The 12112-nt window shown below is 38.1% G+C and overlaps 1 protein-coding gene across 1 annotated transcript in view; it reads right to left on the bottom strand.

Moving 5' to 3' along the window:
* The window catches only part of DNER (delta/notch like EGF repeat containing), a 111304-nt gene continuing 99192 nt past the window's right edge, over nucleotides 1-12112 (bottom strand). The window contains exons 12-13 of the mRNA XM_085069563.1: nucleotides 6683-6929; nucleotides 1-1086 (exon numbers count right to left, since the gene is read on the bottom strand). Of these exons, the coding sequence (XP_084925689.1) occupies nucleotides 975-1086; nucleotides 6683-6929 (359 nt within the window). The 3' untranslated portion in view covers nucleotides 1-974. The remainder of the gene's footprint in view (nucleotides 1087-6682; nucleotides 6930-12112) is intronic.

Raw genomic sequence — 12112 nt, 5'->3', positions numbered from 1 at the left:
TTCACTGGTTAACGTTTATTCGGTATTTTCTGAAATAAGCAAGAATTTAAGACGCCCATAAGCGATCAAATACAGCCACAAAAACCCCATACTGATCCTAAATAAGAAGCACTATGAGAAATACACAATATTTCATGAAACAATACTGTACATCAACAACCTTTAGGAAACAAACAACTCAAACCATATGCTTAGTTTACTCACAATATAAAAAACTTTAACCTTTAAAGAAAAATATAGATTCAGTCCAATTGTAGGATCCAATCCCATACCCAGTGAAGTCAATGGAAGTTCTCTCATTGATTTCAATGTTTAAAGGATCATGCCCTTACTTTGCCTCAAGAGGCACTTTAATTATTATACAAGGCCTAGCCTGAATAACTATTACAAAAATGTCAAACATCAACTCAAGAGTATGTTTTAGCAACTTTCAGGAAATAATGGAGAAATAGGTTATCTATCCATGCATGGAATAAGGCAAAAGCTAATTCATTCAGATTAGGAATAATAATTTTTACTAGTTTCTTTTTCACAACACAAACATTTTAGACTTTTTTAATTAATGGATATATTATATATCATATTATGCTTCACATTTTTCCTACCTCTACTGAGAAAGCTGGCACTGACATGTCATAAAGAACTCCTCATTAATTATTGTTTTCTGTTCTGTAACAACCACAAGAAACTCATCTGGGTTTAGTAATAGTGTCTACCAAGAAAAAAGCACACACTATCATAAGCTTATAGTTTATAGAGCTCAAGGTACATTAAAATGTAAATCATGAAGTTCACAAATTCTGTTTTAAAATATTTTTCCAAACTAAAAGCTGCAGAAAATTGGTTCTTAAATATTCTACAGAAAATTCTGAAGCATCTAATGGTTTAAATTACTTATGCTTTCTTCTTAAAAATATTTAAATTAGGTTAGTAGCCCATCCTTTTGAAAAATAATCCAAAAAAGATACACTAGATTACAAATCTTTTGTCTTAATCAGTGTAACCAAAGGTTTGTCATCTGGGCTGTAATCTTCATAAGCAATGGGGGTTGCATCATACATTGCAGGTCGGGATTTCTTGCCAAACCTGGAAATAAAGGAAAACTTTTGGTGACAAACAGAAATATGAACGAGTTCATAGCAACAACAGAGTGGGTTGTGGTCTGTAGTGAGAAACAAAGTCACAGAGCTTAGATAAACTCTATATAACAAAAGAAACCACAGGAAAATGAGGCAAAAAATGATCAAGTATTTCTTCTTATTGACCCGATGCAGCGAAAACAGTACAGGAAACACAGAATCAGAACTGTTTATGTAGTCATCCACACTAAAGATTTTTATGCACTTGTGTACTATATTAAGCCAGTATTAATTTAAGTTGTGCACACTGGGAAGTAAGATTCAGAAAAATCAGATTTTGAGGATAATATTTAGCCCAAACCAAAATTAACTTGATTTTCTTCCAAGACTTTTATGCAGCTTCATGACTTCCAATTTAATTCTTGCCTGTATTCAGTGATCCAGAATTGCTGACAAAACTGAAATGGCTGAAAGCATTATGACATATATGGTGAAAATTTCCTTTTTCAAAGTACTTCAGCTGTCAATAAGGCCACACTAGATTCAATCCCATGCATGAACATCTGCCTTCTTCTGTAGCTTATTTTAATAAATACAGACAGGTCACATTTGCTCATCAGTATCATGATAGATAAACCTGATTTTCTACAAATGAGATAAAATTTCAAGACATAAATGAAGGAATAAAGTTACAGCATCTTACTAGATCAGAGGCAGCATTGAATTCTGAATTCCCCCTTTTTCACCATCACTCTCAAGGCTTTAAAGGAAATAGAGCTTTGCAGAGATACAAATTCTGATGAACATTCTCCAGAGATTTAAGTCAAAATCTACCTGCCCTTTCTGACAGCAGAGAGCACATGGTTTATTGCACACAGTGAAGCAGGACAATATCTATTTTCTTGTGTAGGTCAGGGCTGACATGTGCCCCTAATTAGGAAAGAGCACAGCACATGTGCAAGTTGTTTATGGTCTGGTTAAGCCATTGAGCTGCTCGACCACATTGCTTTGATCAGGTGGTTCAGAAGTCAGTCCCTGCTCATAACAGCAAATAAACAGAGTCATCAGCAACCTCAGAGGTTTATGTTAAAGTCAGAGGTGTTAAATAGGAACTCTGTTCAATGGGAGTGTGTTTCAATGGGTATGTATCTGGTAGGACTGCACAACAGTGCTATGCTATCTAACTGATGATATAAAGGAACACACAAAGCAATTATCAATACAATCTGCAGGGGGCAATGATTCCAGGGCTAATCAATCATGAAAAGATGCAGGTCCCTGCTACAGAGTGTGCTGCATCAATTAACTGCCTGCTTACAACAAAAGCACATACAAACCTGTGAATAAAGATTTTTTTCCAGGGCAACCAAACTCAAGATTATTGATCTAACAAAAAGAACCTATACACTGTGTGGGGAAATCTCAATCCTGGGAAGCACTGAGTGTGGAAAAAGACTGGAAAGACATGATGGATAATCATTTTAACGTTAGCTTCAATACCATACTGTGAACAATTATGTGCTTGTGTTGGTAAACAGTGTGGCAGTAGCACTGGTGAAGTTCTAGAGGCTCTACATTTAGCTTTGGCATGTCCTTTCATGGGTGATGATGGTGTTGTTCTGTTCAAAACCAGCAACTGGCAAAAGGAGTCCACAAATAAAGTTTAAACAAGAGAAGTAAAAGAGAGAGACCAGAAGTTAAAAAAAGGATGGAGCATTTGAGAGGAGGAAGGGATTCTTTTGCCTTTCACAGGAGGAGAATGAGAAGATTGATTTCCACTGCATTATTCAGACAAAAGGTCAGGTGTGCAAGTGGTATTGTGCCTTACTTAGAATAATTGAGCTATAATCCCCGAGTTCCCAGAAAATTAACCCTGGCAGAGGATGTACATTATGCAATTGGCAGGTGATGTGGAGACCAGAGTACATGTGCACATGATCACACATTTACAAAGGGGCAGGAGCTGAAATCTGTGTAGGAAATGGTAAGAAACGAGCATGTGCTGATGCTGATCTGATTCAGAAAGCTTAGGACATTGCAGTCCAACACAGCCAACTCCAACACAGGAATGGGGAGAATGTGCAGTGGAGAGAAGCTGACCTTGCTGTGACAGGATAGACTCAGAGTCTGATGAACCAGACTCTTCAACCAACACAGAGACAGAACAGGTCAGCACATGAAAATAAAAATTAAAGAAACTACACTGCAAGTGGTGCATGAAGGCTACTGATATCTGGGCACACACAAAACTAACTGCAGTATAGTCTGAAACCAGGTAATTCATGAGCTCAGTGTCGATGCTCTTCTAAAGGGAATGATTCTGTCTCAGCAGCAGATCTTAGTTCCACTTCAAAGATGTCCAATGGCCACCATAGCCAGTGGTCAACTACTTCATTACACTGTTCTCCAGCTTTAAAATGTATAAACTTTACCATAAAAGGAATATTTCTTTACTGTCTGCATAATGAATGCTAAAGAGAGCTGTGCTTCACCTGGTTGGAAAAATGTCTAGTTCTGATCTGCTAATCCTAGGAACATTCACTAGAAGTAGACATTTATTAGTAATGATCCTCGAGCACTGGTTTTGTCTTACAGCAAGTACCTTGATTAATAAAGATCAAATTATTTTTAAAAAATTATCTAGAACAAAAACTGCTGAGAAACATGAACAAGTAATTTTAAAATAATTTACTGAGTATGAACAGGAATCCACACCCCCTGGACACCTGCTAACTTTAACAGAAGCCTTACCTTTAAAGAAAATAATCTACAGACTTTTCCCTAGGCCTCCATTTTCCAAAATTATCAGTAAGTTTTGGTATCTAACTGTGAAAGGGAATTATTTTCAGAAAATGCTGAACTTTCTATTATTTGAAAGTATATTTTTTAGATACAGTAATTCTGAAAATTCAGACCTTTATATACAAATAATTTATGCAAAAATAACTAAAAAAGCTAGGCTGCTTTTTCTGGATTGAAATGACCAAAGGAGTGGTTTATATCTTTCTGAACGCAAAATAAACACAACAATCTCCACAATAAATCTCCATGAATTACCTGACTTGGCAGACCTATCTTGGATTTTTATAAGGCATCATATCCTTGGAGGCACAGAAAAATATTTGCGATGAAAACATGTCTTTTCATTTGCATGAAGTAGAAATACCTTTCCCAAGCGAGGGAAACCCTTAATTGACAATAATGCATTTTCTAATTACATAATATAGATTTGAAAAATCATCATTAATCTATCTCAGTCTAAGAACTTTCCTGAAGGTTATTTAACCCTGATGATAACTTTGGGACTTTTTTTAAACTTCGACATTCAGTAAAAAGCAGAGTTTTATTTAGAGTAATTCAGACAGTGCCAATAAAGACCTGAACTAACCCAGCTTCCAAGATTTGAAAGGTTTCATACAGAAGGTCTTTTCTGTTTTTCATTATCTGCCAGAGAAACTGCAAATGGAAGAGAAAATTCAGATTGAAAAAATCCTGTCTTGCTGGTACACTTTTCCTTGGTACCCTTAAACAGAAAGCTGACAAATTTGCTTTAAGAAGTAAGAAAACCCAGGTGTTTGACATTTCCTCAGGACACCAACACCAGCCCTTGGGGAAGTGTAAAGTGCAACTTCAGCCAGTGGTAACTGCACAGGCCTGATGGATTCATCCCTGCTGCAGGAGCAGAGGGACGTGTTTAATTTGAAAGATTAATAGCTTAAATTTGCACCTTGCTCCCCACCCCTGGAGATGTGCAGTACAAAAATACAGACGTTCAGAAGGCCAAATAATAAAAAAACTATTCAGCTTTTTATGTGTCCTACAGTAACTCTGTCCTCTCCCAATACATTGCTAAAGGCAAAAGGAGTTCTCAGGGCATTTATGGTGTGGAGATGCTGAGATCCCACTGGGAAAGACCTAAGGCTGAGCAGCAAAGGGGACTTCAAGGAAAACTTGAAAGAACATTGATTTTATCACTGTGTTAAAACAACTATACACATCTTTCTTTTTAAAACACTTACTGACTAATGTATTTTGACAATGAAAGAATGTTTTATTGTAAACCTAGCTGGAACACTTTGAAGAGCTGCTACCCAAGCTGTGGTATGATTAACTGGGTCTGTGAGAACGCATCACCCATTGCAGATAATTCTGATGACTTCAGCAGTGGTACAATTTAACCTATTTCATTTTCACTGAAACAGAACTGGAGCAGTCAGAGAATGAATTACCAGCAATCACTAGCCAATACGAACACATTTCTCCGTGTCAGTGCACAGGAAAGTGTCTCCCTCAGTTGTTTTAAGAGCATTTTAATGGTAACACACATGAACACTCTTGGAATTTGAAGTGATCTTGACAAATTGAAGAAATGGGGAAAAAAATCAACAAAATTGAAAGTTCTACTCTATTAAGAGAGATGTCAAACACAGAAGAAACCATACTGGCTAGGAAGCAAAATGACACAGAGGATCTTGGAATGAGGAAAAGGTCTAACAGGTCACAAAAGTATGTCATTTGTCACCAGAAAGAAAAGAAAAAGAAAAAAAAACTGAAGAAGTTTCTTTCTCAGATGTATGAACAGGAATGCCATAAATAAGATGCAGGAGGTGATTACTCAGTTTATTTGGTGCACGTAAATCTTCAGACAGAGAACTACTTCCAGCTTTAGGGACACCCCTTAAAAAAAAAAAAAAGAGTAAGACAATCTGGAGTGTGTCCCATGAAGACAATAAAGAAGTTGACATGATCTGGGAGGAGATACTGAAGGAATGGGTTAGTTAAACCTAAGAAAGAAAAGAATTGTTTTGCTTTGTTTGTTTTTATCACAAAAAATAAGAGAGAAGGGCTCAGCACCTGTTATACAAGTGATATGAACAGTGATAAATTATCCTTCGTGACAGCCTGAAGAGCATTAAGAAAGAAGAAGCCAAATTCATAGCAAAGAAAATCCAGGTTAGATTTTAGGAAAACCCTTTCTAACTCTATTCAGCTCCTTTGGAAGTTTTTAAACACAATTGTTGGCAGGGAACTAGGTATATTAAATGCTATATCAGTGCCATGGCTTACACTTGAGCTCTCAAATCCCTTCCACTTCTACTTTCGTATTATTCTGACACCCAATGCCCTGCCTTGCAAGTGCTCCATTAAATTTCAAAGTAAAAAAATTACTGTCTCTAGGAAAGCAAGTTAGAAAGGCAAATATGAGCACAAAATTGAGTGATGTAAAGAGATTCTCACAGAATAATCTGGTAAATTAGTCACAAAAATCAATGTGCCTTTGCTATCTGATCATATTACTTGTGTGTAGCAGTTAAAGAATCTTTATATCCCAAAGAGAAGATCTGACAGGCTAAGAACTCTGCATCTGTCCCACTTCACCAGTTACACCAAATAAAGCCAGAATAACTCCCTCTGCTTTTAAGGAGTTTTGCTGTATTATCACACTCCAGATGAGCACACTGAGCAGTGCTGGTGATCCTGTGTTTTCCCAGCAGAGCAGCCCATCCATTCCCTCTCTGCCCACAGCACTCAGGGGCACTGTGCATGAGCCGCAATTACCCAGCAGAACAGATTCCTAGCCAGCTCCCATCCCCAGCACAAACCTGGCATGCCGGATGGAAGCAATTGCACTGCTGAATTCGCTGTCAATGCTCCTGCAGTTGTAAAACTCTTCATAGGCTGGCCGGGAGGAGCCCTGGTACTCGATGCGGCTGATGCGGCAGATGCCCACAATGAGGATGATCAGCATCAGGACGAAGGCCACGCACAGGGCCCCGATGATGATGTACAGCGAGTGACGAGGCATGTTTGTGAGACTCTCTGCCATGTGCCCAGACTTCCACTGCAGATCTGCCAATAAGAAATAGAAGTTTATCATTAGTTATTAACTTCTATCCGTCCTGATGAATAGAACTACTTTATGATATTAGCTTTCAATATTTCTGGCTTTTGAAGCTGTGGAGATAAGTAATTTGAGCCTTCCCGGGCTCTGTTACCAATGTACCACCAGGCCTAACATGCCATAAATTTGAAAAGCACTATGTCAAACCTTCACCCATTTTTTTCTGTTGATTTTTAAGGTTATAAGGGAATACCTATTTAGTTTGATCTCCTGTAGAACCCAAGTAACAGAAGACCATTGAGTTAATCTTGCACTATGTTATTTTATATGACAGGCTCACTAAAGGCAGGCAGGTTTTATGCAAAAGCTTCTAGTAACCCACCAGACCTCTGTGCAGCTTGTTATAACAGTGAAGCCTTCCACTAAAATGTGATATTTAACATGTATTAAAAATACTTGATTTTTAATTTGAAACACAGGTTTTTCTTATGCCTATCTCTATCAGACTGCAGAGACTTCAAAACCAGCATTTCAAGGACAAAAAGGACACCTCATAGGTCTTACAATAGTGAGCCCACTAGAGTCTTTTCCCAAGAATAATTTCCTTGAGATTCTCAAAGCAGACCTTAAAGACAATCTGGAAGAGGCTTCTTGTATTTATGTATTCCAGATCTTCTGTATAAATATCCTTGATCCCCAAACTATAGTCTATCTATGCCAAACAGATTTTCCATCAATTGCCTATGTCCTCAGATCTGCTTCTCTCTAGCATGGGTCAGAATATTTTTAATTAACCTGTACTTCCCTCCAGGGTTCCTTTTTGGCAGTCTTTTAAGCCTATGGTCTCATAAATTATTTCAAAACAGGAACAGACTTGAATCATACTGACTACAGAAATGTAACACTCTGCAAAAGTTATTTCTAGTAGGTGCCTGTTCCTTTTTCAAATGTACTTCTGCTTTGCACTGATTTAGAAGCTCCCTTTACTTAATCACAAACAGTCTGGCAGCAGGGCTACCAAGCATATGCTTTGGGAGGTTAAGATATTCTCAGAAGCCACCTCTCAAGGATGCTGATGATGGCACATAATTGATTCAAGCACCTGAGTTGAAATCATCAGTTTAGTGGCATCTGTGGATAAAATCGCCATCTGTAGTAGAAATACAGGGAATGTACAAGGACAGGGGAAAAAAAGAAATCCATTTTAGAGGAAGGGGATGAGAAAGCCTGAAGCTGTAACATGTGGGATTCAGCTGGGCAGAGTTTGGAGAAATGGCTGCTCTTTGTCACAACAGTGAAGGTTGTCCTGAAGCACCTCTCAGCCTGGGGTGCTCAGACTTTGTCCACAAATGTGAGCTGAGTTTAAGGACGGGCTGTTTGCTTCTTTATCTTCTTCAGAGATCGGTAAAGTTTTGATCAGCCTGAATCATTCCGTGATATGATGTTTCTAAAGTGCTGTTACTGCAGTTTGCCCAGTCAGGATATGAGGGAGGGAATACAGCTGTGCTCTGTGCAGTTTGGGATGGGCTTCTATTTCTGTTCTGCAGCACATTTGTCACACGCAGGGGTTTCTGTCAGGCTGTCAGACTAGGCCGAATTCAGATCTAATGTGTGCAGATATATGGCAAGACAGTTCTGATTCAGATTCCATGGCTTCCATCTCGGGATCACAAAGATGAGAAAAATTTCTTCCCTTTTTCCTCACCATATCAAAATACAAAGATTAACAGCTTATGCTCCAAAGATTAGAAATATCATATGACAGCTCGAAACCAGTGTATTTTCAGTTGTTATATTAATGTTCATAAAATCAATTAGGAATTAGATTTCAATGCACACCACAGTCTGTACTAGAAACTCTCCATAATGTTAGTTTTCAAGCAACCACATGGCTTGGCATACCTCAGTAACTACATTAATAATTACCGAAGTGGCAAAGGTAATAATATTAACAAATAACCAGCAGGCATTAGAGAATTCATATGAGACATTTGCAAGCATTTTTACAGTGAATGCTCCATTAACCTTTTAGGCAAATGCATTTCATTTTGAAAGAAAGAATATCCTCTTTATAATTAAGACCAATTTAATCCTATTTAATTGGAATTGCTAACACTGGTAAGAACCTTAAGATGATATAATAAATATCACAGTTCATCCAGGCAACACACATCTTGTCTAGTTTGTTGTATATACAGCACTTGGAAATTAAAAAGAACAGTCTGACAAGAAGATAACCCTGAAATCCTGTTAAGGTAGTCATTTCAAGCAGCTAAACCAGCTGGTGAGAAGATAGGGAACTATAAATAGGGTGGTTCTGCAAAAAAGACTAAGTAGCAATAGCCTCCTTCATGGCCAGTAACAGAAAATCACGAAAGATAAAATGTGATTTGTGTCTTTTTCTAGCATTCAGAGGGATGGTCCAATACAAAGTCAGTATGCAGTGTTTAAATTCAATTTCCATCATATTATTAACCATTATGTACAAACTGCTGAAACAATACAAGGAATATGACAAGGTCCAGAAGCAGATTTACTAATAGACTCAAACTTCAGAGCTCAAAGAAATCCAGTGCACCACTGTCTCAACTCCAGTGAGGTCAGAAGTGTTGCATCTGTTTATAAAAGAGCTGGATATGGCCTTTCTAGATATGACTAGAATTAGGTTCCCATCAATTCACAGCTCAGGGAATTGATGTTAGTCTGTCAATTCACAGCTCAGGGAAAGACAGTGCATACAAAGATCGTCATATGGCTACACAGATCTGTAGAAGAAAAATCTGCAGATCAAAATACTTTTAAATCCTTTCTGTAACGATTTCTTCAACTCAATCTCTCTCTGTTTGCGTAATCCTTTATATACATGTTAAACTCTGAGTCCTTTAGAAAAGCTTCCACAGCTTTGCACATAAGCCACTGCATTGATTTGAGAGGCTGTGGGTCCCATACTTACCTGTTTTAGGGTAGCATGGTGTCCCATAACAACACACACTTTTACTTTGATGCTGTGGCAAAGTGACTTTAATAGCAAGGGAGCATCAGACACTTGCTGATGTCAAGCTTATCAGAAAAAAGGCTGGTAACCGTCAAATTTTAAACTTATTTGTTCTTCAAAATGTATCTTTTTGTGGCTATAAAAAGACTTGTTTTTTCCCCTGTTTTCATTCAAGACCAATCCAAACCAGAATTTTTTACACTGCATTTTTATATCTCCTCCATTATTGCTATTATCACATACATGCACTCTATTATCTACTGTCTATTATCTACTATCTACTGTGTTATTATCTATGTGTCAGATAAAAGACACAGTAATTTCAATCTCTTCAGTTGAAAACAATTGCCATGAACAAGGCAAGGTCAAATATTTCTGGTTGAGAATCAGCCTTGCAGTGTTACTAATGCCAGTTAACATTCAGGTAATTCCCTGCTTTCTGTCATAGCAGTAACAAGAGAAAAGATCCCACCTAACAGGGGATAGAAGAAAGAACTGAGTAGCTGGACAGTAGAAGAGGTTCCTTCCACCCTCTTTTCTGCTTCTCTCCTTTTCCCATATGTTTACACACACTTCACTGTGTATCTGTGGTGCAAACAGCCAAACTCTGAGTGACAAGGGCATGACAGCCAAAGCGCTCCAGAACATGCACCACTGAATTCCCACAGCACATCTGCAGGCCCAGAAAGCATGCAAGCCTTTGTATCCCTTTGGCATTCCATAACATAACACAAATGCAATTGTTACTTCATCAAGGGACTCCAGGAAGTGTATTTCCAGGCTGACTGTTGCTTTCTCCAAGAGCTAAACCCATTTGTCTGTCAGCCAACTGCTTAATAGCGAAGGCAGGCAGAATTACACTGCCTTGCTGATCAACTTGGACCTGCATGTTGCAGGTGTCACCAACATCAGCCTCGTCAGGAAGAGCTCATCTGAGCATATTTTAGCACCAGCACTATGGCATACAGCACACAGTGCTGTGCTCCTAATGTCTGCTGGCTCTTCACTACCCAGGGAAGTGTGTGCCATTCACAGAGACAATGAAACAGGCAGGGCTGTCACTATCTCTGGGATAGCTGGCAGTGGTCTTCATCAGTCTTTTCTTACACCAAAAAGCACTGAAACTAAATTTACTGGGTTAAAGCAAGGAGTAACATGACGAAAATTAAGATCAGAATTAATTTAAAGAAAGCAGTTGAGATGTTTAAAAACAAGAAGGTTCACATGCTCTCTGTGTAAATGATTTAGAAAACATTTTTTATTCCAGCCTTTATGTTTGCTTTATTAATCTACCACCTAACCCTGCAACACTAACTGTGCTAACAAACCTATGTATTGTATAATGACTCAAAGGGATCTATGACCACAGTACCTGAGCATTCAAGCAGTTAAATACACAGTCGAATCCCCTAGCAAAGACAACATCTCTAGCTCAAGAACAAGACATCATGGAAATACAAAGCAGGTCTGTTGAACAGCAGAACTAATGAAGCCTAATTTCCATTTTAACTCTTCCACAGTTGGGCTTCACACTTTCTGCCTCTCCTGGACTCTCCACTGTGCCATAAGGATGGCCTTACAGTGAAGTTTCTCTCTAAACTAAGAAGCAAGATCACATTGAAACTGTTCCTTTCTACCAGTGGAACCTCTCTGAAGTCTTACTGAATGCTTTGGAAATATTTTGTTTTATAGCACTTCTTTCTAACAAATTTGGTGGGACTTGGCCTATGGCTGGGAAACTTATTCCTGAAAAAGTTGGTAACAAAGTCACAGCACAATTACATGGAACTGGTTTCCTTAGGAAAGCAAGTTCCAAGCTGTTTGGCTGAAACACCACTAGAGCTGCTCAGAAGTCAATACAAGCCTGATAGGATTGTGCTCACAGTGCTACGGAATACACTTTATCCAAAGTGTGCAGGGATGCTCTGAAGCATGAGCACAATTAAAAGGCAAACTGATCTATGCTCTGAGACAACATCCCTGACAGTCTAGATTGACACATCTCAAAGTAGCATGCCCAAAACGAGAAGTTTTTAACTTTCATAACTACTTTTGAAATGCTATGACCAAAAATAAAATGAATTTAACATTATTTTGGTAATTGACATATGATTCAGAGTGTTTGTGCAGATAGGTATTTAGAGATAAATATAAATTTCTTTAACATACCATATAATTTTTAGAAATATTTAGAGA

The sequence above is a fragment of the Lichenostomus cassidix genome, chromosome 9 (assembly GCF_008360975.1).
Source record: "Lichenostomus cassidix isolate B80296 chromosome 9, HeHo_3.0, whole genome shotgun sequence".
NCBI classification, from domain to species: Eukaryota; Metazoa; Chordata; class Aves; order Passeriformes; family Meliphagidae; genus Lichenostomus; species Lichenostomus cassidix.
Note: the sequence above shows the minus strand (reverse complement) of the source record. Positions and strands in the feature narration are given on the sequence as shown.